At 44.7% G+C, this 25,888-nt stretch overlaps 1 protein-coding gene and 7 non-coding genes across 8 annotated transcripts; 2 read left to right on the forward strand and 6 right to left on the reverse strand.

Moving 5' to 3' along the window:
* Positions 1–10,596: 10,596 nt before the first annotated feature.
* Positions 10,597–10,669, reverse strand: Trnav-aac. Its single transcript has one exon. It is a non-coding gene; the product is annotated as a tRNA-Val (tRNA).
* Positions 10,670–11,425: 756 nt separating this feature from the next.
* On the reverse strand, positions 11,426–16,972 carry LOC124313041. The gene has a single exon (XM_046777760.1). It carries the CDS (start codon positions 16,970–16,972, stop codon positions 11,426–11,428), a length of 5,547 nt encoding a protein of 1,848 aa, XP_046633716.1.
* Positions 16,973–18,088: 1,116 nt separating this feature from the next.
* Positions 18,089–18,161, reverse strand: Trnav-cac. Its single transcript has one exon. It is a non-coding gene; the product is annotated as a tRNA-Val (tRNA).
* Positions 18,162–18,267: 106 nt separating this feature from the next.
* Trnan-guu lies at positions 18,268–18,341 on the forward strand. Its single transcript has one exon. It is a non-coding gene; the product is annotated as a tRNA-Asn (tRNA).
* Positions 18,342–24,795: 6,454 nt separating this feature from the next.
* Trnav-aac lies at positions 24,796–24,868 on the reverse strand. Its single transcript has one exon. It is a non-coding gene; the product is annotated as a tRNA-Val (tRNA).
* Positions 24,869–24,965: 97 nt separating this feature from the next.
* On the reverse strand, positions 24,966–25,038 carry Trnak-cuu. Its single transcript has one exon. It is a non-coding gene; the product is annotated as a tRNA-Lys (tRNA).
* Positions 25,039–25,268: 230 nt separating this feature from the next.
* Trnav-cac lies at positions 25,269–25,341 on the reverse strand. Its single transcript has one exon. It is a non-coding gene; the product is annotated as a tRNA-Val (tRNA).
* Positions 25,342–25,446: 105 nt separating this feature from the next.
* Trnan-guu lies at positions 25,447–25,520 on the forward strand. The gene has a single exon. It is a non-coding gene; the product is annotated as a tRNA-Asn (tRNA).
* The last annotated feature ends 368 nt before the right edge of the window (positions 25,521–25,888 follow it).

Raw genomic sequence — 25,888 nt, forward strand, 5'->3', positions numbered from 1 at the left:
ATTCCGTGGTTGAGAGAGCGACGCATGGCTGGCGACGGCTGAACCATGAAACCGGGCCGTTGTGTAGTGTGAATACGGCTCCGGATGTTGATCTCCGGTTTCCCAGGTCTCCAGCGTAATCCGCGTCGCAGTAGCCGTACAGTTCGTCGTCACCACCTCCAAATAGGAGGCCGAAGTTTAAGGTTTTGCGTAGATAAGCAAGGATGCGCTTGAGAGCTTTCCAGTGTTCTTGTCCTGGGCTTTGCGAGTATCTCGAGACTTGCCCAACGGCGTAGGCGATGTCTGGTCGTGTTAAGTGGGTGAGGTGCATCACCGAGCCAATGCATTCCATGAAGGGGATTTTGGTCATTTCTTGTTTCTCCTCTTCATTTTGTGGGCACATCTGTTGTGTGAGCTTGGCGCATGGATCAGCCGGAACGGACAAAGTGGAACAGTTGCTCATGTTGAATCTCTCGAGTACGGTCTTGACGTAGTCTGGCTGTGAGAGATGAATTGTGCGTTGGATTCGGTTGCGGTTGATATCGATTCCGATGAATCGATCGGGTGGAATGGAACGAACGTCAAATTCCTTGCCAAGGAATTCCATCATCTCATTGAGGACTGCCTTGGTGCTGCTGAGAATGAGTCCGTCGTCGACGTAAAGGATGAAAATAGTGATTTCTTCATCCGCCTCCCCTTTACGAAGATGACGATAATACACGCATGGGTCAGCTATGCTTCTTGTGAGTCCAAAAAGGATGAGGAATTCGTTGAATTTGATGTTCCATACTCTGGAAGCCTGTTTTAGACCATACAGGCTTTTGATGAGACGGCAGACTTCTTCTTCTCTTCCTGGAACGATGAAGCCCTCGGGTTGTTTCATGTAGATTTCCTCGTCTAGGGTGCCGTAAAGGAAGGCAGTCTTGACGTCCAGTTGGACCATTTCTAAGTCCCTTGTAGCAGCAATGGCCATGATCACGCGAAGAGAATAGTGTTTGGCTACTGGAGCGTAGGTCTCGGTGTAATCTAGCCCTGGGATTTGCGAATATCCTTTGATGACAAAGCGGGCCTTGTATCTTGCGGGCGTGCTTTTGAATCCGGGTTTGAACTTCATCACCCATTTTCCTTCAATTGCTTTGCGGTCTGGTGGTAGCTGACATAAATTCCATGTATTATTTTGGATGAGTGACTCATACTCTTCAATAATCGCTGGAATCCAGAGTTCTGAATCGGCGCAGGAGATGGCCTCGAGATAACTGCTAGGCTCTATTGGTCGAGACTTTGTGCTTGAATTGGACGTTGTTGAAGGCAAGCCAAAGATAATTGCTAAAAAAAAATAAGGTTATAACTGATGTCTGTTTGTTTGTTTTGTCGGTGTGCTTGTTTATACCTTGTTTGGCTATTGATTGCCTATACTGGAGGTATCGCTCAGAAAATTTGGGACGGCGAGCCGATTGACGGGTTCTCTCGTTGTTAACTTGACGGTCAACGCGAGAACTTGTGTTGATTGCGTTAGGAGATGTGTCCTGGACGATTTCTTCATCTATAGCTTCATTGTTGATTTTCGCGCCATCTTGTATTCCATCATCAAGTGGCCTTGAAATTTCTTGAGGAATATTGATGTCGGTGGGAGCTTCGTCAAGGTCTAATTCTTGAAAGACGGGCTCATCTGTTTGTGGCTCCTTCTAAAAAAGAAAGAAATCTTTTAGTTCAGTTTTTGTTTCAGAGTGAAGAAAGAGTACTCACCGATTGCTTCTTCATGTCATTGTAGTACATAGTTTCGTCCACCTTAACATCTTTGCTAATGAGAATCTTCTTGGTGGAAGGAATGTAGACTCGAAAAGCGTTTTGAGTGTTACAGCGCCCAACGAAGACTCCTTCTTGGCTACGGGCTTCCAGTTTTGATGATACTGATGGATCCCTTATGAACGCTCGTGAACCGAAGATTCGGATTTTTGACAAATCAGGTTTCCTGCCATACCAGTAGTTGTAGGGAGTGAGCTCACCAGTTCTGGAAAGAACTCTGTTTCGGATGTAGGTGGCGTAAGAGACGGCTTCTGCCCACAGAGGTGAGGGTAGTCCACTGGAAAGTAACATACATCGGACGATGTCCAGCAGGGTCCTGTTGGTACGTTCGGCTGTGCCATTTTGTTCAGGTGTATACGGGGCGCTTGTCTCATGTCGGATCCCCTTTTCTTTGAACCAAGCGTCGTTCTCGCTGTTTACGTATTCTCCTCGCCCATTATCTGTCCTCAGAGTGAGCATGTAATTTCCAGTTTCGTTGAGCAGCGTCGCATGGTAGAGTCGGATTAGTGAGGGTACTTCAGATTTTCTTTTCATGAAGTAGACCGTAAGATGACCACTAAAATCGCCTTTAAAAGTGACGTAATAGGTAGCTCCTCCAAGACTCGGGGACGCGATGGGGCCCCAGACATCCGAATGAGTCAGTTCACCTATCCTGCCAGCTCTGTGTCGGCCTTCTTTGAGCGAGACTCTTGTAAACTTTCCTATCTCGCAGCCAGAGCAGAGTGATGCTGGAATTTCACAGTCACCATCGATGTTAAGACCAACGGCCAGATCTTGTCGCAGCATCTTCAGGAGCATTTGATAGCCAAGGTGGCCGAGGCGCTTGTGCCATGTGATGAGTGATGCTCGGATATCGGCACCATGTGCGCTATAGAGGGAGAGTTCAGCGCTTCTTCGTACATCTTTTTGAGTCGTCTGGATATCAGGTTCAAGATCAAGATGGTAAAGGGTGTCATCTTTTCTTTCTCCGGTGAGAACAATATCTTCTCCTCTCATGAACGATACCTTAAATGAGAGATTTAAGTGAGCATATACGTTATAAGTGTATGCATGTATTTTCACAGTACCTTGTTTTGCTCAAAGTGCGCTACTAATCCGTTGGCAGTAGCGGCTCCGATGGAAAATAGATTCACGCCAAGGCCTGGTATGTAGAGTACCTCCATCAGTGTGTTTGAGGTTTTTATTTGATTCATCATAATTGTGACGTTAATGCTGCCTGTGCCCCTTACGTCCAGCTTGCTGTTTCCTATTCCTGAATAAGGAAAGAGGATTTCAGTAAAGTTGTAAAATTTGTTTATAAAAAGAAAGAATTGTTACCTGACACAGACCAGCTGCCAATTTCGATTGGTTTGAAATCTGAAAAGAAGCTTCTCTGGTCGGACATATGTTTCGTGGCACCTGAATCAGCAAAGAAAGCAAATATGCTTCTTGGATCAGGTTTGGATAACGAAAGCAGTCCAGTCGAGTGTTTGCCTTTACCCCCGACGTCTGGGTAGCCATGCTTTGAGTAGCAATCTTTCTCTTGGTGGCCCGGTTTTGTGCAATATTCGCATTTTGGGCGTGAGTCTTGATCAGCTCTGTAATGTTGTCTCGATCGCTTGTCTACAAATCCTCCTCGAACTCCAAAGTGTTTCTTTCCTCTTCCACGAACACCAGGATATCCACCGCGACCATGGGTGTAACCGCTATTTGCTCCTTCATTCGCGACAAAAGCTCCTTCAGTCACGTTGCCGATCTTTTGATAGGACTTCACGACATTTTCTTCGGTAAGAAGTCGCTGAAGGAGATGATCTAGAGTGCGTTCTGCGGCTGGAACGCTTGCCCATACAGATCTCACGATGCGAAAGGTTTCTGGAAGAGTGGCTAAGGCCTTTGACACCAGTTGGATGTTGCTGAGTGGTTGTTCCCGCTCTCTGAGCTTGTCGGCCACGTTTGAGAGCTTTTGGATGTGAGTCCTCATGTCGTCGCCTTGAAAGGGTTGAAGATTGAATGTATAATTAGCTTTGAGGAATTTAGTTTGTAGTAGACTATACAAGATTATACCAGTCGTGTAGTTGAAGTCGTAATAGTTCTGCCAGAGTAGGTGCAGATGCTCTTCTGTCTGCAGTTGATACTGTTGGTTCAGCCTTGTCCACATTTGAGTTGCGTTCACGCAAATATACAGGTTTTCCTTCATTTCCTTAGTTATAGTTGCCATGATGCAGTTTCGAGCTAAGACGTCCTTTCGTGTCCATTGCCGTATGGCTGCTTCATTCAAAAGTAGATTTTCTTCATTGCGTTCCTGTTAGGAGGAAAAGAAATTATGAAGTTGTTAAGATTTTCACATGTTATCGCATGACATCGTCATAGGACGAAATAAATCAATAATTATTGCAGCATGAATGACTATCAGCGTCAGGGCTGATTTGAGCTAGTAACTAGCAAGGTGAGAAATGCCCTTTAAAATAAGAGTCTTACTTGACGTAGGAGACAAAAGAAAGTATTAAAAAAAAAAGGAATTTAGAAACATTCACAGATGGCACTTAGACCATGATCATTTGGTGTGACGTGGTTTAGATGGGTCTGTGAATGTGGAAATCAAAATTTACATATGACAAAAAGAGGAGAATTGCAAGATTGATGACTACGATAAAGTTTAAAGAATTTAGACTGAAGTTATATGGAATGGAATGTGGCATTTCACACTTATATGTGCCATAGGGCAAGCATGTTCAGTAACCATAGGGCATTTGACGCTTAACATGTGCAATAGGGAAAACTTTTCAACACGTTCTGTAACCAGAGACTAGTTGAGTGATAAATTAAAAGTTTGTTACCTCCTCTGGACATAACTCTGTTCCCAACACAACATGATCAATCTCCATTGAAAGAAGCATAAGTGTATCTCATAGTTCCATTCTCTATGATTCGTGCCATCAAATTTTGGCACGTGAGAAACTGCTCTCAAAGAATTAAAGTCTTGTGCAACGTGTTCGGCCATTGTAGTTAAAAGCTACGTTAATCTGGGCCCATAACCTGTTGTGATAATAAACTCTACAATTAGACACAAGAACACTTCTGCAATAATTTATTAACTTATAAACACGTACCTTCACAAAGCACAGAAATAAGACTGTTCAACTTAAAGATATCAAATATAACCTGGTTACAAGTCGGACGACTATCTCCTGTCAGGTGTCACAAAGAAGAAGAAAGGCAAGCTAGAGTTCTAGCAGACGAAGTGAGAGAGACATCTGGTGATAGGAAGGGAGTGGGTTTCAGCAACTCAAATCTGGTTTGGCAACGCGCATTTGGGTTGTAGAGAGAATAAACACAACAGTAACGAATCTGATTGCATCTTTGATGCAGTTTGTCGCCTACCAGGACGAGCTTTTTGTGTTTTCCGAATTGGGTTCAAGACCGTCAAAGACCACATTGAATTCTTGGATAAATTTAGTGCTAAAGAGTCTGTTGTTATTAGTGGCAAAGAGGTCCGAATTAGAGTTAGAGATAGGTCAGTTAACCTTGTACGCGTTAGAATCCAACATTTCAAATTCGATGATGACCTTAGCCTGCTCAACAAGAGATTGCGTGAGTATGGAGTGATTTCTCGGATTTTTTGGGACACGTACCAAGATAGATCGCTTCCAATGTGGAACGGGATAAAGACTGGAGTTGTCAATGTGGATATGGAAATCCACAAGAGCATCCCGTCTTATATCACCTTTGGAAGCTACAAGGAACCAATAATGGTGTCTTATGCAGGGCAAATGCAGACATGCCGCATGTGTGATTCTCCCACCCATGTTTTAGCTAATTGCCCCAAAGCAACCCCGTAGTTTAACCACTCCTAGCACCATTTCAAAAGGCCCCATTGGAACACGTAGCTATAGTAGTGTACTAACAAATCGTGGGCCAGTTAGGACAACTGCTAGGAAGCCCCAGGAGACAGACCCGATTGGTGGCGGGAAAATGCCAATTGCTCCAACTGTTGACGCTGATTCATTCCCTGAGTTAGCCCAGAGGCCAACGACGTCGACTGTTGTCGTTCTTGATGGAGCTCCAGAAGATCCAATTTCGAGACCCGATGGAACTGAATCTTCTTCTGACAACGATTCTGACCTGTAGTACCATCTATTCCATCCACGATAGATCAGATGGATAACGAGGTGGTTGAAGAGATGGATGCAACCGAGGTGGTTTCGATTTCAAATCCTGATGAAGACATTTCTTTTTCTGGTGGGAGTATTCAGCCAGGACAACGCCCACTTGATAGCCAGGAGGCTAGTCATGTGAGTGAGACTCAGGAGTCCTTGGGCGTCCCCCTCGGCACTCCATCAACCCCCATAGAAGATAAAACTCTCAAAGCAATGGAGGCCGTTAGAAGGAAAAAAGCCCACAATAACAAAACCCAACCCTCTAAACCCAAATTTAAATATTAATCATGACTAACATCGCGACATATAATATCAACAGAATATCGTCACCTGACAAACTTCAAATAATACTCAATTTCTTTTTACATAATAAACTTGATATAATATGTTTGCAAGAAGTAGTATTTCACTCTAGCACCGTATTTACTAAACATTACCAGATGCACACAAATCTCGGTCCTAGACAACATGGGACAGCCATCCTAGTACGACACGGGCTGAGCGCCAAAAACATTTTGTTTGAACCGGAGGGGAGGCTGATAGCCATGGAAGTAAATTGTCTTGCTTTCGTGTGTATTTACGCCCCATCTGGTGACCAAAATAAAAGTTATAGAGATTCTTTCCTCCGGCAAACTATTCCGGCTTATGTTGCCCAGTATAAGGCACCAGCAATTATATTGGGAGATTTTAATGCCGTTGACGAGATCGATGACCGTAAAAGTAGCAAGACAACACCACCTAAAATTAGACTAGCATTACTAGAACCCCTCCGAGATTTAGTAAAAGCCCTTTCATTAACAGATGTCTGGAGACAAATTCGGAAAAATGAACTTTGTTGGACGTACAATTGTGCGGCTAGCCAGGCTAGATTGGACCGAATTTATTGCCACCATCACGTAAAATTTTCTGATATCCATTTGCACGACTTACCACTCGGGGATCACAGACCAATCGTAGGGTATATAAACAGCACCACCCCTCCTACTGTAGTGAGGAACAAGTCAAGGAATTTATGGAAACTTAACTCATCAATTCTTGAGGAAGAAGAATATATAAACTTGGTGCATGTCTTTATTGAAGAAATGTCTCAACACCCATCCCGTATTGAAAACGTAGATCATTGGTGGGAGATTATTTTCAAACCTAGCCTCAGGCGATTATCAATGAACTATTGTAAAAAGAGAATCTGTGATCAGAGAGTCAAAAGGAAATTGCTCCAACATCAACTAAAAGAAACCGTGAACAATGTAAATTTCAATCATGCGCGTTACATGGAGTTGAAACGTGAGTTTCTAGCCTGGGAGCGAGAAGCATTGAGGGGATTTGCAATACGTTCACGCGTTCAAAGTATAGCCGAAGAAGAGCCATCTACCTTTCATATGAACAAGTCAACGAGCAATTTCCAGAAGTCTCTGATCACTCAGCTCAAAACTAATGATAACTGTAAAATTACCCAACCTGAGCAGATTAACCAAGAAATAATTGAACACTTTAGTAGAATTTTTCAGAACCAGCCCTCCCCCAATACCCAATTAGCTGGAAAATTTCTAGAAGGGATTAGAGGTGCACTTACCCGTACAAAACCCACTAAAAACGATTCGGGTGTATCAGTGGTAGCTCAGTCGTTAAACGCTCAAGCGTTGAATCGAGGAGTACTAGGTTCGATCCCGGAGAGTGACAACTTTCTTGTAGATCCGTTCACAGTAGATGAAATTAACAACGCCCTTAAGGCAACTAAAAAGAACAAGGCCCCGGGTACAGATGGTATTCCTTTCGAGTTTTATATAAAATTTTGGGATGTTATTGGTGTTCATTTTCTGGAAATGATGAATTGCGTCCTCGACAAAAGAAAACTCCAGCCGTCGCAGGGAAGGGCAGCTATAAGATTAGTCCCAAAAATCCCAACACCGAGTAAAATCACCGATTACCGACCAATCTCTTTGTTAAATACCGATTACAAGTTAATCGCGTCAGTATTGGCTTTTCGTCTGAGAAAATCTCTTCAAAACTCTCTAGACTCACATCAAAAAGGTGGTGTACCCGGCCGCTATATCTTTGACAGCTTGTGTTTAATCCGAGATGTCATTGATAATACAGGTCGTAAATCAAAAGAGGTATCTTCTCTCAAACCGGCCGCCATTATCGCGTACGATTTAGAGAAAGCATATGACCTTGTCAATCGAGACGTTCTGTGGGAAGTAATGACAGCCATGGGCTATCCCCCCCTCTTTGTTGATTGGTTGAAAACGCTGTGCAGTATAACTGAACTATGCCCATTGAACGGTAATGACATAGTCGGTACTGTGGACAATGCACAATCCGTGCGAAGGGGTGCCCTCTGTCAGTCCATCTGTTTGCCCTCTATATTGAACCACTTTTAGTTTGCTTGTCTAGGGGTATTGACGGAATTGAACACTACGGAAAACGCATCAAAGTTCGTGCATATGTAGATGATCTAGTAGTTTTTGTCTCATCAATGAAAGATGTACGTCGTGCATGCGAGATTATTCTAGAATTTTGTGCCTGGACAAATGCACGTATTAACAAGGGGAAGACAAAATTACTTGGTCTAGGCACTTGGACCTTAAATCAATGTCCACAGGCCGTAGTAGCGCAGACGGTAGCGGCGTCGGCTGGGATTTCCTGAGGTTAGGAGTTCGATCCCACGTAGAAGCAATTTCAATCAAACTCATCCTAAACGTACTTGGCCACATGATTGGATAACTCAAGTAGACAATTTGAAAATTCTTGGAATTACTTTTTCTTCTGAAATAAAAACAACAGTAAGAGACAATTGGCAAAGACAGTTCAACATCATACAAAATATTCTTATCACAAACACACACCGTCATTTCACTTTTTATGGTCGCGTCCTATTCATCAAACAACATGTCTTATCACAACTTGTTCATATAGCTCATGTACTCCCTTGCAACAAAACCCAAGCCCTTCTCCTCCAACAAAAATGCAACAAATTTCTTTGGGCAGAACGAAGAGAGCACCCACCCCTAAATGTTTTGATCCGCCCCCGACTCCAAGGTGGACTTGGAGTCACCTTACTTTTTCAATTCTTCCAATCCCTTTTCACCCGTCAAATCTTTAAATCTTTAATCCATCCCGAGGCTATTGAGAGAGCTGCAGCCGTTTATTGGTTGGGTCCACACCTCAAGAATCTCCTTCAACAAATCATCCAGCCCAGATTTAATACAACCCATTCATCACATCCATACTTCACCACCGCACTTTCAACCATCACCGATCTACTTAAAGCTGGCATCTTCACATCGTCAACCGTATCCAATCACCGCGCCACCTACAATCACCTGATCACTAACCTTGGGCAACCAGGGAGAACCGAAGTTGCGAAACCAGACCTCGACTGGGCTTCCATCTGGCGTTGGGTGGCCAAAATGAAAGGAAGAAACGCTGAACTGGTCTGGGATTTCAACCATAATCAGCTCCCTACCAAAATGCGCCTCACAAGCCTCAGACTTTCTAGAAATGACCAATGTCCTCTATGCAATGGCGGCCAAGAAACTGACGACCATCTTATGTTACTTTGTTCTGAGAAAGTTCACATAAGTTTATGGCTCCGAATTCAACTAACGAAACTTGGATGTCAAAAACCACTCAAATCAACAATAAATGGAGACATTGGAAATGGCCCCAATAAAGAGAAAATATTGGCACTCATCCAATCCTACATCATTACCGTCTGGACCGCCCGCAGCCAAAACCTCACCCCAGCCATCAATGAAATACGGTCTCTCTGGTCAAGCCTCCTTCATTCAAAAAATTCTCCCCAGATGTCACCTTCTAATCCATAAATATTCCCTCTCAAAATTCTCAACAGATTTCTTCTTATCTTTATACAAAATTGTTCTCTCATTACAATTAATATTTCTTGGATCCCCCCCAGATGTCGTATTGTTAAATTTCACATTTTTCACCAAAATCATTTGTCCTCTCTCATTTCCGACTCGAAATGTTTCTTTTTCTTTGTTATGTTTCTCCTTGGCCACAGCAAGTCACTTATGTCACAAATCTCATAAATGCCCCAAGTATCTGTAAAGCAATTTAAATTTTAATCGTGACAATAAATCGTTTAAATATATAAAAAAAAAACCGGAAGGCTGGTGGTTCGATCCCACCCAGGGGAGCATGGTGAATGAATACTGTTGTTTTAAATCAATTTCTTCGCCTCATGACTCCTTTAACCAACTAAAGCGTCCAATGAAGAGCGCACACTCGCGATATGGCTTCTTTTACTGATGACTGTTAAAGCTACTGAACATTTGCAGCGTAGGGTGCACGCTCATGAGGTTCTTCCTCTGTTTGGAGCTACTGTTCCAGGTTCAGGTGTAATCTATATAGATTCTCCTCCGGTGTTTATGGAATTCTTCCCCATCCAGAGCAAGTCATTTCTCATTTCCCTAAAACAACAGTCATTGACGTTTGGCTACAGAAGAAGTCTCTTCGGGGTTATAGCACCTTTTTCAACAACCACAGTCATCATTGATTTCCCGCTTTCTGTTGACTTCCTCCGGATACAGCATTGCGAATATCTTCACATTGTCATAATGTAGATTTCATTTTCACAAGAAACATGAATGCTTGGCTTTTTCAAAAAACCAAAATGTGCTTTTTTGATAGTCTTTCTAAAAATACATTGTCCTGTTTCCACCCAGGATCGAACTGAGGACCTTCAGCGTGTTAGGCCGACGTGATAACCACTTCACTATGGAAACTACAATCCGCTATAGAATTATTCTGGAATGATTACAAAATTCTAACGATCGTCTCCCAACTTCTAACTTTCATCTGCAATTATTTGCAAATAAATGACGCCCAACGGGGGGCTCGAACCCCCGTGTTCTCACTATACGAGAACCTGAAATGAGTGGGTGCACCAGCTGTTGTAAGCAGCTGACTGGAACGACTAGAAAGTCAGCAATGGACTTGTGTATATTTTGGTTCCTAATAATTGAATAGTTTAATAAAGCGAAAGGGAAATAAATTATAAGGCGTAATAATACCTGGGAATAACAGGATACTCATGTACAAGAATAGAGGGTGATAATCACTCGTACAATATGACAACCCACCTGGTATGAGGGAACACATTAAATTAGAAATAGGTGTAGGTTATGACAATGAAGGAAAGTTACCAATGACTTGAAGTAAAGAGCATGAATCACGATGCCTGACAGTTACAATGCCTCACAATCAAATCATGTCACAAAGGACTTCAACTGAATAAATAAATGATGTTTTAGATTCAGGCACACATAACGAACAAGGAATTATTGTACCTGATACAAATGACGGAAATATCACTAAATTATCGTAACTGACCACAAGAATGGGAACAAGCAAGTCTGTCAGAGAACAGAAACTACACGCTGCTCATGCAAATCACGCTTCAGCAGACGATAAAATGGCGAGGGAACTGACAGCGAGAAGAAGAAGAAGGGAGGAGAGATAAAGAGAGGCGCAAATTATAATTAGACGTTGCCAGATTGTAATAATACAGATTTCGCCGATTCATTCTCCCCCGAGTCCGGTTGGACGGACGATCTGGATTCTAGTAGGCAAAGTTCAGTTATTCCTCGGCGAAAGATTCCGGTTGGAAGTTGAATATCGACAGCTCGAACACATCCATCTGTGCCTGGGAATACCTTGGCGACGTGTCCAATACTCCACTCTCCACGCCGGAAGTTCTTGTTGATCTCCAATACGACGTCGCCCACTTCCAGATTTGGACGCTTGATCTTCCACTTCTTTCTTGCAGCTAACGACTGCAAATACGTAGTTTTCCACATGCTCCAAAACAAATTTAGCACCCGCTGCAGGTAGCGATAGTGCTCTCGAGGCGAAGCATCGTCGAAGGATCCAGCAGGCGGATATGACGTCGGCGGCCGATTTAGGAAATCGTTCGGAGTGAGCGGCCGAAAATCCTCCGGATCCGAGCTAGCGTAGGTCAACGGCCGGGTGTTTAGAAGTCCAGCTACTTCATACAGCAATGTGCGGAACAAGTCTTCTGTTGGGTAACGAAATTTGTCCCCTTCTTGCTCTAAGGCGTTGTACAGGGCTCGTTTGGTGGATCGGACCAGCGATTCGTGCGTGCCACCAAAATGTGGGGTCCGGGCTGGCTGGAAGGTCCATTTGATGTTGACTTCTTTTAGGAATTTTGGAATAGCTTCATCTGCATACATTTTTTCCACTGCTTCTCGTAACACTCGTTCAGCACCGACAAAGTTGGTTCCATTGTCGGAATGTATGACTTCCGGCTTTCGATACAAAGAAATGAACTTTCTCAATGCTAGAAGAAAGTCTGACGTCGAAAGAGATGGGACGAGCTCCAGAAAAACTGCTCGGGTGACCATACACGTAAATAGCACGCCCCATCGTTTGGCCGTGCGATTCCGAATGAGACCGACTTCAAATGGGCCGAACAAATCGATGGCGGTCCGTGTAAAGGGAAGAAAACCGGAGTCCAATCGCGAATCGGGGAGATCTCCCATCAACTGCTCGCCAGGTTGCGCTCGGTTTCTTCGACAAATAACGCAATTCCGTCGGATCCGTTTTATTGCTTCTCGCCCGCTCGTTATCCAAAAATGCTGGCGAATATAAGACAGCAGGAAGTCCGTACCAACATGCTTAAGATGTTCATGAAAGGCGATGATGATTTTCTCGGTGAATGGATGACTCCCGGGAAGCAGAGGTGGATGTAACTGGTCGTATGGTAGTTTTGCGCGTCCAGCCCGTCCTCCAAGCCGTAACACGCCATCTGGACCGAGCACAGGAGCCAAGGCCAACAGACTCGAAGTAGAATGGAGCGGTTTGCCCTTCTTGAGACGATGCAACTCCTTTTCGTACACCTCCGACTGACACGCCTTGACCAGCTCTTGATATTTCTCGTCCAGCTTGGATAGGGCTGGAATGTCGCCGGATCCTATTTGAATCTCCTTCCAATCACCAGGATCCTTCTTTACGGCGGCAGAATATGAACGGCACGAGCGCATTTCTTCAGTTACAGCCATCCATGGGAGATCCACTGGCCAGCTATCTTCCGATTGAAGTAAGAATTCCGGTCCGTCCAACCACATGGACGGAATTGGCTGTTCATCAATCGATGAACGGGTGGCGAGATCGGCTGGGTTTAATACTCCTGGAATAAAACGCCACTCTTCTGGCTCCGTGATGGTCTGAATTTCTCCGACGCGATAGCTCACGAAGACTTGGTAGTAAGCCGCGGTCGCCCGGATCCAATTCCGGACCGTACTGCTATCCGTCCAGAGAAAACGCCGTTGAATCATTGGCTCGAGGATGGAATGAACCGTTCGAAGAAGACGAGCAGCTAGTAACGCAGCATTCAATTCCAGCTTGGGCACTGAAATAGTTTTCTTCGGGGCGATCTTATTCGCTGCCTTGACTTGACGTACCAGTATCCTGCCATCTGAGTAGACAACGCGAAGGTAGATAACGGCAGCATAGGCTTCTTCCGAAGCGTCTCCAAAGGCGTGAAGATCAACCGTGGAGATCTGGGCTCGATCGGGAAACAGACATCGTGGCATTTTCATCGTGTTGAGCTGCTCTAAAGAGAGAAACCATTTTCTCCACCAAATTTCGTCGTCACCAGTAATTAAATCCGTCCATCCGAGCCCTTTGAGACCCAAAATTCTCAAACGGATCTTAGCCTTGACGATAAAGGGCGATGCTGTACCCAACGGATCGAAGACGCTGGCCACTTTGCTGACCAAATCAACTCTTGAAAAGGAAGAATCGAGCATTTTGTCCACCTTGAATCCCAGCAGATCAGCCTTTGGATCCCAGACGATTCCGAGCACCTTTTCTGTGTTCTCACCCGTGAGCGGATGAGCAGAGATTGAATCAGGTTCCGGCTCCGTTCTTGACACTGCTCGCAGGAAGTCAATGGAATTTGAAATCCAGCTTTGGAGGTTAAGGTCCGAGTTGGCCAATGCATCCTTGACGGTAACGGCTTCTTCAACTGCTTCCTTTACTGATGGAGCGGAACCCAAATAGTCGTCGACGTACATTCTTTCCTTGACGGCTTGAATCACACTTTCTGGCACTCCGGCGTCTTCTAAAATGCGACGGACGGTGTAGATAGCTACAAACGGTGAACAGTTGACTCCGAATGGGAGTCGATCCATTCGACAAACAATTAGCTCGGCAGCGTCCTTCTCCTGCCATAAAAAACAGAAGTAGTTACGATCTTCACTAGAAAGACGAAAACGGCTGAACATGGCCTCAATATCTGAGGCCCAGGCAATCTCTCCTTCACGGAAACGGATGATGACCGCAGCCAATGATGGCTGCAAGGCGGGACCACTGATGATGGCGTCGTTCAGACATTTTCCTTTGAAGGCGGCGGCGGCGTCGTAAACTACTCGTAGTTTCGTCCCTTTATATACTCCATGATGTGCTAGAAAGTATAGAGCGCTGGCCGGATCTGGAACACGGGATGCATAACCTTGATCTAGGTATTTCTGAACGGCCGCTTGATAGTCCCTCTCGAACTCCGGTTGACGTCTGAAACGGTTCAGCAAGCTCCGGAATCTATTCTCCGCCATCGGACGATTGCTGTCCAAGTTGGGCTCTCCTTCACGCCAGATGATTGGTACCTCGTAACCAACCTCCAATCGTTTCGTCTTCTCCTGGACGATCTCGAGAGCTCGTTTATTCTCAGGTGAGACACACCCAATCTGATGTTCGGTTCCATAGTCTTCAGTATCACAAAACCGACGCATTTCCGTGGCGAGATTGGCTAACGAGGCGCTTCCGGATATCTTGCAGCTCCGAACGGATGTAACGTTTACTCGACCTTCAACAACACCTCGAACGATCCACCCGAACGCCGTCTTGGAGGCGATAGGTTCTTTCTCCAATCCGACTCTTGATTCAATGACCGCTACTAGATGGGCATGATCTAATCCAACTAAAATGTCAACTCCTCCTCCTGTCTCTCCGAGCGGGAGACTCGCCAGGTGAGGCCATTGGACCTTTTCTTTATTCCAGTCTGTCACCGGTGTTGGACTAGCCACCTTCTTCATAGTGGATCCTTCCAGAGACAGGATATCTCCATCAGCAGCTTGAACTCGAAACTGGATCCTACTCGAACGATGACGAGTGATTACTCCACCGGCTCCGTCCACGGTTAGAAACTGAGGTGGCCCACGAAGCTTCAGCACCTTGGCGAATGCACTACGCATTAAAGTCGTGTCGCTTCCTTCGTCGATAAAAATGTTGGCTAAAACCCAACTGCCATCTTCAGCCATTACTGGTAGTCGCAGCATACCCATGGCTACGCGTTGGGGGGCACCAGTCCTCGCTGTCGTAGGTCTTGCTTTCTCTTCACTCTCCTTTTCCGACGGCGAACCTTCCTTGGTGGAACTATGCAGCAACTGATGATGATAAAAACCGCAACCGGCATGCTTGCATATCTTCCGTCTGTCGCACTCACGAACTGAATACTTGGTTGAAAAGCAGTAGAAGCAAAGACGTCGACGCATGCAAAATGTAAGACGTTCCCCGACGGAAAGCGATTTAAAATCTTCACAATCAACCAATCGATGCTCCTTCTCACATTTGAAACAGAACGGTTTACCGTTAAAACGACTAAACTCCTTTTTCTGCCCGTCAAATGACTTGGTCGAACTTTGATTTGTCCGGGCTTGACGTTTCTGATTGGATAGCTTGCTCGAGTTTGGATTGACCTGGTCTGCTGCTATGCTGAACGCGTTTTGATACGCGGAGGCGCGAGAACACAGCCACATACCGAAATCATTCAGGCTCCGATCTTCAATCCGTCCTCGTCTCCCTTCATTCCAGGCCAATCGATCGTGCAACTGAAGCTTCAGGCAAATTTTCTCGATCAGATCCGTTGTGCCGGTCTCCCCGATCCTGCTGAGGTCAAATAGATGAGTGCGGATCCTCTCCGCAAATCGCTTGAATGATCCCGGGTCCTGCTTTGGTTCGAGTTTCCCGATGGCTTGATGATGGGCTGCTCTCATGACGTCACGTCGTCCGCAAGTCTGCTTCAGACGCACAAGAGCTTCAATGTACGCTGGTTCACCACCTCCTAGACCGTAGACTAAATCCAAACAGTCTCCGCGTAAGTATCTCTTCAAAAGCGCCAACTTCTCACCAGCTGACTTAGGAGTGTCATGTACTAGTGCTCTGAATAGATCAATCCAAGAGAACCATTCGAGTGCCTTTCCTTCAAAAGACTCTAGCTCGGCCGACACTGATGAACGCGTGCTATGAGTGGCAACGACGGGTGGAAGCAGGCCCGCACTGTATAGGTCGATCCAGGTGTCAGGATTCTCTTGATTGTTGTTGATGTTCATTCGGCGTTGCTGCTCCGATCCATCTTCGGCTGGAGTAATAGGGCGTTGACTAACTGACGTAAACCGGTCCTCTTCGGGCAGCTGATTCCTTCTTGGATTCTCTATTCCCAGAGACCTGAGAGCATTTTGAGCTTCATCCGCTTCCTCCCAAGCCCTATCCATTCGTTCACGAGCTTGTTCTGCTCTCATCAACGCGTTGGCAACCTCTTCCTGACGAGCACGTTCTCTTCTCTGTGCTTCCACTGGGTCGATTACAGGCGCTGGGATTACAGGCGCTGGGATCACAGGCGCTGGGTTCGGGATGATGTTTTGTCCGATGACCGACTCGGCGTCTCCATCTCGACTGTTCAAATAGACTTGCGCAGCAATGGCCAGATCACTCGAACGCGTGATATAGCCTAAATGATTAGAATCTTGTCTTTCGGCCTCCGCGTCGTTGTCTTCGATCGATAATATCTCGGAATGCAGCCGTGTACTCTCCAGCAGCAACTCTTCAACGTGGCGTAGACATCCGCGCAAGGCTCTTCTTGAACCCCTTACACTGATCAAAGACTTGATCTGTCTGTTGGTCATCGTGATCTGGCGACGCAACGTCGATCTTCTTGACTTTAAGGCTGCTAGTCTTAAGATGGCCTCGTCGATAGCTTCTTCCTCCAGGACTTGCGAGCCACCATCCATGTTGGGGCCGAAATAAGGTGCACCGACGTGCTACGAGATGATAAGAAGCGAGCTGGGATAACGGCCGTAAGACTCAACGGGCTGAACCAGTGAACATAAAGATGAAATAAATCTTGTATGGAGCTGTAGAGAATTCAGCTCCGGTTCGAAGGACCAAATGTTCTCACTATACGAGAACCTGAAATGAGTGGGTGCATCAGCTGTTGTAAGCAGCTGACTGGAACGACTAGAAAGTCAGTAATGGACTTGTGTATCTTTTGGTTCCTAATAATTGAATAGTTTAATAAAGCGAAAGGGAAATAAATTATAAGGCGTAATAATACCTGGGAATAACAGGATACTCATGTACAAGAATAGAGGGTGATAATCACTCGTACAATATGACAACCCACCTGGTATGAGGGAACACATTAAATTAGAAAGAGGTGTAGGTTATGACAATGAAGGAAAGTTACCAATGACTTGAAGTAAAGAGCATGAATCACGATGCCTGACAGTTACAATGCCTCACAATCAAATCATGTCACAAAGGACTTCAACTGAATAAATAAATGATGTTTTAGATTCAGGCACACATAAAGAACAAGGAATTATTGTACCTGATACAAATGACGGAAATATCACTAAATTATCGTAACTGACCACAAGAATGGGAACAAGCAAGTCTGTCAGAGAACAGAAACTACACGCTGCTCATGCAAATCACGCTTCAGCAGACGATAAAATGGCGAGGGAACTGACAGCGAGAAGAAGAAGAAGGGAGGAGAGATAAAGAGAGGCGCAAATTATAATTAGACGTTGCCAGATTGTAATAATACAGATTTCGCCGATTCACCCCGACCCTGAGATTAAGAGTCTCATGCTCTACCGACTGAGCTAGCCAGGCTTACCATTGCGCTCTATTCCAATGTAATGAACCAAGTCTTATTGACGACATTTTATCCTTTCCAGGAACCGTGAGATAACTTTTACTATGATTGGTTGGTTGTCTGTGTGTAGTTTCCAGATGTCTACTTGTTCTAGTCTAGTTGTCATTAAGATAAGATACATTACAAGTTATTAATTCCATTTCATTTCCTTTTCTCCTACGATTATTTTTTCCTAACGTTATACTGATGCTTCCACTCAGGATCGAACTGAGGACCTTCAGCGTGTGAAGCCGACGTGATAACCTCTACACTATGGAAGCCCCACAATGTTTCTGCAACATTTTATTAGCGTTGGCCACACTAAAAAAAATGTAATGTTTGGTTTGCCTGTTGAACTTGACGAGTGTGTCGTTAACCAATCACCATGCCTCTGTGGCGCAATTGGCTAGCGCGTTCGGCTGTTAACCGGAAGGCTGGTGGTTCGATCCCACCCAGGGGCGCATGGTGAATGAATACTGTTGTTTTAATTCAATTTCTTCGCCTCATGACTCCTTTAACCAACTAAAGCGTCCAATGAAGAGCGCACACTCGCGATATGGCTTCTTTTACTGATGACTGTTAAATCTACTGAACATTTGCAGCGTAGGGTGCACGCTCATGATGTTCTTCCTCTGTTCGGAGCTACTGTTCCACGTTCAGGTGTTATCTATATAGATCCCCCTCCGGTGTTTATGGAATTCTTCCCCATCCAGAGCAAGTCATTTCTCATTTCCCTAAAACAACAGTCATTGACGTTTGGCTACAGAAGACGTCTCTTCGGGGTTATAGCACCTTTTTCAACAACCACAGTCATCATTGATTTCCCGCTTTCTGTTGACTTCCTCCGGATACAGCATTGCGAATATCTTCACATTGTCATTATGTAGATTTCATTTTTCAATGTTAACACGTTTGAAAAGTACACTTTTCTCTTACGTTCACTACTGTACCTTACTGTATACTACTGTATACTCTATCAAATAATTAGGTTCCAAGCAAGCGGTTGGGTCATACAAACCCCTAACACTTCATTCCAGATACCAGGTGATTAGTGCCTGTAACCCTCTGAATTGGTTCTGTAACCCTCTGGTTCCAACACTCAGTGCGTAGCACTCCTGAGGGTGGGTGGGTGGGACAATTTCACGTGTTTCCCCGGCCGGGACTTGCTTGTGAATAGTTGTCTGCTACAGTGTTGGAAACACTGTTGCCAGATAGTCTTATATAAGACTATATGGTTACAACCATTCACTTCATAGAAAAGTGATCACTTTTCAATGTTAACACGTTTGAAAAGTACACTTTTCTCTTACGTTCACTACTGTACCTTACTGTATACTACTGTATACTCTATCAAATAATTAGGTTCCAAGCAAGCGGTTGGGTCATAAAAACCCCTAACACTTCATTCCAGATACCAGGTGATTAGTGCCTGTAACCCTCTGAAATAAAAGTGGCAAGCAAATGGAACTAAATTGAGGCAATCGATTTGGTATGATGCCTATATGAGAATAAAAAACATATACGAGGCAACGTCGGTCTTAAAGTACCATCGGCTGCTGTTATTTCGTGAGCGGTATTGTCCAAATCTGTAGTATAGAAAATGGAGAGCCAAAGTCTAGATATCGTGTCAACTGCCCAGGGTCAGAAATCCGAGTTGTCTTTGGGTCTTGAAGCCGCTCAGCATTATCTGTCGAAATCCGTACGAAGCTCAACAAAGCAGCAGGTATTCCTTCGTTCATTACTTATAGTGGTATGCCAGTGAAAACATGCTTCCCTTCGATCCCATAGTACGACCGCGTGTACGGAATCTGGCGTGATTTTTGCTGCCGAAACCAAGTACCAGAGTTTGGGGTTGGTCATGAGCATTTGGCCGCTTGTCTATCCCTCGTGATGATGCGGGACCAGTCCTATTCCAAGGTTGTTATGCTGAGTGCTGCCATTGCTAATGAGCATCGGATTCGTATGCTGCCGTCGCCGACAACTCATGAAACAATATCCACTTTGTTTCGTGGGTTTCGTAATGAACACCCACAGACTCGTGCTGCCAAATTGCCAATTACTGAAGAAATTCTGGACAAGATGTATGCCCACCTCTACCAAACTCAACATGGAAGAGACGGACTGCGGGCGTCTGTTGTTCTCTGGAGAACAGTATGGACGAGGATCTCGATGGAGTATCACACTCTCGGAAGGTTTAGCGACATCGTCAAGCTTTGTAGAAAAGACGTCAACTACGTCACGGACCCTTCGCCCCATCTGAGGATTTTATTCAAAGGTGGGAAGAACGACCAGTATACCGAGGGTGGTGAGCGTGTAGTAGCCTCAAATCCAGACGTTAAACGCTTTCCTGTTCAGCTTACGTTGAACTATTTCCGATTCCTTGGCCTTTCCTACGATGGTTATCTCGTTCCTTTGTGTACTGCCAAAAATTCCCCAAATCCTGCCAAATCTGTACCGTACAGTGGGGCTTTGACTGACCTGAAGAAGTTGATGAACTTGTTGGGTTACGACGAGATACTCTACGGTGAGCATTCTGGAAAGAGAGGTGGAGCGACTACAGCAGCAGCTCATGGAGCTACTGACAAACAGCTGAAACGTCTGGGAGGGTGGCGTTCCGATGCAATGCCCGCCAAATATGTTGATCTCTCCATCCCAAGTCGTCTCTCTATGTCGGAGTTGTTGCAAAAGAAAGTTTGAGTTGTACAAATAATAATTAAGGTAACTGGCAGTCTTTGTCACATTCGCCGTTTCGTCATTTATTTAATCGAAACATTGTTTGGTCCTACAGACGTGAGTCAAAACAAAGTTGAAGAAATTCAAATTTGGTTTTCCCTGCAAATGGAGAATGTGGATTGTAAGTTCCTTGAATGATGAAAGGCCATGTAGTTAAAAGGCCACAGAAGTCTGCCTTCATTGTTAAAGATTTCCACCCAGTAATCCGCCGTTTTCCATTTCGGTACGAACAAAATTCCAGTAGTTCTTGAAGTCTTTAATCGTCTAACAATTCTGATGATCTCCTGTATTGGTGGACAGATCCAAGCCACTTCGTCATCCCACGAATGGGAAAAAGCGTCAATGCCTGACGTACCAGGGCAAAAGAAATTGGAATAGAAACGTTGGCATTTTGAATTGCGGTCGGAAGCGAATAGATCGATGGTGAATTTAAATCTTGTCCTGTTCCTTTGGAAAGTTTGGTCATCGACTTGCCAATTGTCCGTGTCAGTCGTCTTTTAACCATCGTCTGCTATCTTAATTCGGGGGTCGTCTCGTAGTAGATGGATTGGGATAATTCTGGTGTTAAGTCTCTTGCAACGAATCATTATTTGAAAAACATCCTTTTGGATGTGACGTTTTCCCGATCCTTTTGTCAAAAAAGTCACCAAGTTTTGGCTGTCAGTGAGCCAATAGATGTTGGTGGCCTTGGTGGTGAACGTGCCTGTTTGTTCATAATATTCCATTGTTTTTGCGACAGCCAGTAGTTCTCGTTGACCGGAAGACAACATTCTTTCGTCTTTGTTTAAAATTCCACGGAAATAAAGGTGATCTCCTTTAATTGAGTAGGCACAGGTTGCATATCCGGACGCGTCGCTGGCCCAGATTTTTTCTTCGTTTGTACGCACATGATTAGCGACGAAACTAGATTTCATGAATGAACTGGGAAGTCCGATGATGGACAGGACAGAAATTTCAGTAGCCGCCGATCGAATGAGGGAATTGTTAAATTCTGAGCAATTGTCGACGAAGAATTGTAAGCCGTCTTGAGCTTCTTTACTCATCACCAACGACGAATTCCATCCTCTCCGTTGTGTGGCCTCCTCTAAAACTGCGTAAGAAGCTCTGGCTGCTATTACAACTATCGGCCCTAGTGCCGGTTCCGTTGCTACTATTTTCCCGATAGTTCCGGCTAATTCTTTGGCTGGAAACGATTTTGATCCGTGTGAGATCGTCTCCGAAACTTGTTGTAGTATGCGTTGTTTCTTGGCTTCCTGAAGACGGACTGTCATGCTGGCAGTGTCGATAATGAATCCGAGGTATTCCTTGGACTGGTTAGCATCTCCGTCTTTGTCGGATTTTTCGACTTCCAGTATCCATCCCGAAGATTTTAGAACTTTGTAGACGAACGTACGTTGATCTTCTGCTTTGCACTTTGTTTCTGCGACGATCCTGCCGTCGTCCAGATAAATTGAATGTCGAATCCCCTTTTCGTGAATATAGGCGTTCACAGGTTTGAAGAGCTTTGTCAGACAGTGTACAGCTGAGGACAGTCCGAAGGGAAGGTATAAGAAGACAAAATACTGTTTACCACCGTCTGGTTTTGGTATGGCAGCACCTAAATACTTTGTTTGTGACGGGTGAATCCGGACGTGATGGTAGGCCGCCTTGAGATCGTACGTCACTTGGAAGTCCCCTTCTCTTGTTATCTCCAACGACCTCCGAAGATGGGAGAGCACAACTTTTTGTTCCTTTACATACAAGTTGACACATCTGGACCCGTCCCAACAGAGTCTGTTTTTGGTTATACCGTCTCGGCCGAATTTCTTTGATACCGTTAAAGGAGATACGCAGAGCGGCTTCTTGTCTCTGAACTCAATAACTCCACGTTTTTGAAGTTCAGCGACCGCTTGAATAACAAAAGGCATATCTTGCAGAGCCGATTTTTTGTTGGCCTCCTCGTAAGCTGGAGGTGATTCAACGAAAGGGATTACATATCCCTGGGTTAATACGTCCATAACCCATTCACCGGCCTGTAGGTCATTCTGCCAGAAAGCCCTGACATCTTCTGAATGGATTGAACCAGGATAGAACTCTATCACAGGAGTGCTCTTTTGTTGAGCAAAACTCTCGTCTGGCCTCGGGCTGTCTGCCTCAGCAACATGCTGTCCAGTGTCAGAGGCACCAGTGTCTACCAGTTCACTGCAGTAGTTGAACACAATTAATAAAAAATTCCGTATAAGTCTCCTGTACAACACATTTATTGTTTATTGACTCATTAGTAGTAGACAGCGGAATGTTTACTTGTGTTGCTTTGGACATTGTTTGAAAAAATGTCCCGGTTGCCCGCAGAGATGACATTTGAATTCCGACTTGTCTGGTCGTTTTCCGTCTCTCGTGTTCCCACCTTGACCTCCGTGTCCATAGCCACCACCACCGTGTCCATGGCCACCACGTCCGGTAGATTGGTAGGGTCCATGATCCGATCGGCTTAAAGAGTAGTCGCCGTGGTAGGATGCGCCACCTTTGTAGCGTTTTGATCGGCTACCGTGTCTCTCTTTTTCTCTCTCACGTTCACGTTTCTCGCGGTCCATCTTCTTCTCCCGCTCTTCCAACACCTTTGCCAGTTCCGGGTCCAGGAACTCACCAGCCTTTCGTCGTGCAAGCTTGTCGGCAGTTTCTTGATCGTATTTGCGCCACACTTGTAGTAAAAAGAGGCGATCTCGCATGGATTCATCCGATTTTCGGAACTCGGCAAGAGTATTCATGGCTGCTTGTTTCGTGACGCCGGCGGGCATTGTATTAATCAAGGCTATTGATGTAAGGATTCCATTTTGAAGAGGCAGCAGGGTCTTTTGTGTAGTTTCCAGTTGCTGCAATAGACAAACAAATAACAGTTGTTGTCATTGGGGAATTCCATATTTACAGTAAACAAGCATCTTATGACTAAAGATCTTGGCTATATCCTATGATCGGATAGAAACGTTTCTCAGAGATTGGATCGGTGGTGTTTCTCTCTTGGCTCATGTCTGGTTACATGCAGTCCGACTGTTGGTGTAATTCTCTCAAACCATGGCTGTGTACATGCGTTTAATTCCCGGCCCATGTCTGGTTACATGCAGCTTTAGTTTAAAAAGATCGGTTGAAAACAACGTCGAAGTATCTGTCAATTACTGTAACCCATGGCCGAATACATGCGGTCGGTCCTGGCTCATGTCTGATTACATGCAGCTCACAGGTTAAAAAAGAATCGATGGAAAACATCGTCAAAGTAATCTACAATTACTGCAACCCATGGCTGAATACATGCGGTTGAGTCTTGGCTCATGTCTATAACATGCAGCACAATTAGTGAAAGGATAAATGGAATCATAACCACAAATTATTCGATTTTCTCAGACATAACGTTCGTTAAGCACGTTAGGTTCTGACATTTTTCGGCAACGGGCCCATGTTGGCTAATTAAAGCACCGGCGGAGAGGTAATGCTTTTCTCGATCTACATTAAAAAATTTGAATTTATTTGACGCCACTTGCCTATCCGGCGTTGGTTAAATTGAACTTAGTTGCTGAAAATAAAGGTAAAAGATACAGCAGCCAAACAAACGACAATGCAATACTCATGACTGGGACATGCAATATGAAATATTACGTCGTCGTGTCGTCGTTGTTGGCTAAAATTTTAATAAATTTTAATTGGCTCATGACTGGTTACATGCAGCCTATCATGTCCCGTCAGTGACATACAATTCTTCCAGGTGAACGATTTGCATTTAAAAATCTTATTACCTCACGGAGAACTTTTTCACGATCCGGAACGGCCTCGATGAATCCCGCCGATCTAGCTCTGGCAGTGGCCAAATCTTCTGCCGTGAGAGTTTTCCAGTCCTTTGGGAAAAAGGGTTTCGCCATAGTAGCACTTTTTCTTCGAATTCAATGTCAAGTTAATCCAAGTATGTTGATTTTCACTAAATTGAAGGACTGTAACACAATTTCACGTGTTTCCCCGACCGGGACTTGCTTGTGAATAGTAGTCTGCTACAGTGTTGGAAACACTGTTGCCAGATAGTCTTATATAAGACTATATGGTTACAACCATTCACTTCATAGAAAAGTGATCACTTTCACAAGAAACATGAATGCTTGGCTTTTTCAAAAAACCAAAATGTGCTTTTTTGATAGTCTTTCTAAAAATACATTGTCCTTTTTCCACCCAGGATCGAACTGAGGACCTTCAGCGTGTTAGGCCGACGTGATAACCACTACACTATGGAAACTACAATCCGCTATAGAATTATTCTGGAATGATTACAAAATTCTAACGATCGTCTCCCAACTTCTAACTTTCATCTGCAATTATTTGCAAATAAATGACGCCCAACGGGGGGCTCGAACCCCCGACCCTGAGATTAAGAGTCTCATGCTCTACCGACTGAGCTAGCCAGGCTTACCATTGCGCTCTATTCCAATGTAATGAACCAAGTCTTATTGACGACATTTTTTCCTTTCCAGGAACCGCGAGATAACTTTTACCATGATTGGTTGGTTGTCTGTGTGTAGTTTCCAGATGTCTACTTGTTCTAGTCTAGTTGTCATTAAGATAAGATACATTACAAGTTATTAATTCCATTTCATTTCCTTTTCTCCTACGATTATTTTTTCCTAACGTTATACTGATGCTTCCACTCAGGATCGAACTGAGGACCTTCAGCGTGTGAAGCCGACGTGATAACCTCTACACTATGGAAGCCCCACAATGTTTCTGCAACATTTTATTAGCGTTGGCCACACTAAAAAAATGTAATTTTTGGTTTGCCTGTTGAACTTGACGAGTGTGTCGTTAACCAATCACCATGCCTCTGTGGCGCAATTGGCTAGCGCGTTCGGCTGTTAACCGGAAGGCTGGTGGTTCGATCCCACCCAGGGGCGCATGGTGAATGAATACTGTTGTTTTAATTCAATTTCTTCGCCTCATGACTCCTTTAACCAACTAAAGCGTCCAATGAAGAGCGCATACTCGCGATATGGCTTCTTTTACTGATGACTGTTAAATCTACTGAACATTTGCAGCGTAGGGTGCACGCTCATGATGTTCTTCCTCTGTTCGGAGCTACTGTTCCACGTTCAGGTGTAATCTATATAGATCCCCCTCCGGTGTTTATGGAATTCTTCCCCATCCAGAGCAAGTCATTTCTCATTTCCCTAAAACAACAGTCATTGACGTTTGGCTACAGAAGACGTCTCTTCGGGGTTATAGCACCTTTTTCAACAACCACAGTCATCATTGATTTCCCGCT

This window comes from Daphnia pulicaria, chromosome 1 (assembly GCF_021234035.1).
Source record: "Daphnia pulicaria isolate SC F1-1A chromosome 1, SC_F0-13Bv2, whole genome shotgun sequence".
Taxonomy (NCBI): domain Eukaryota; kingdom Metazoa; phylum Arthropoda; class Branchiopoda; order Diplostraca; family Daphniidae; genus Daphnia; species Daphnia pulicaria.

Bases quoted from the DNA above. Each gene is read 5' to 3' on its own strand.
- LOC124313041 (XM_046777760.1), bottom strand. From the start codon at position 16,972: ATGGATGGTGGCTCGCAAGTCCTGGAGGAAGAAGCTATCGACGAGGCC.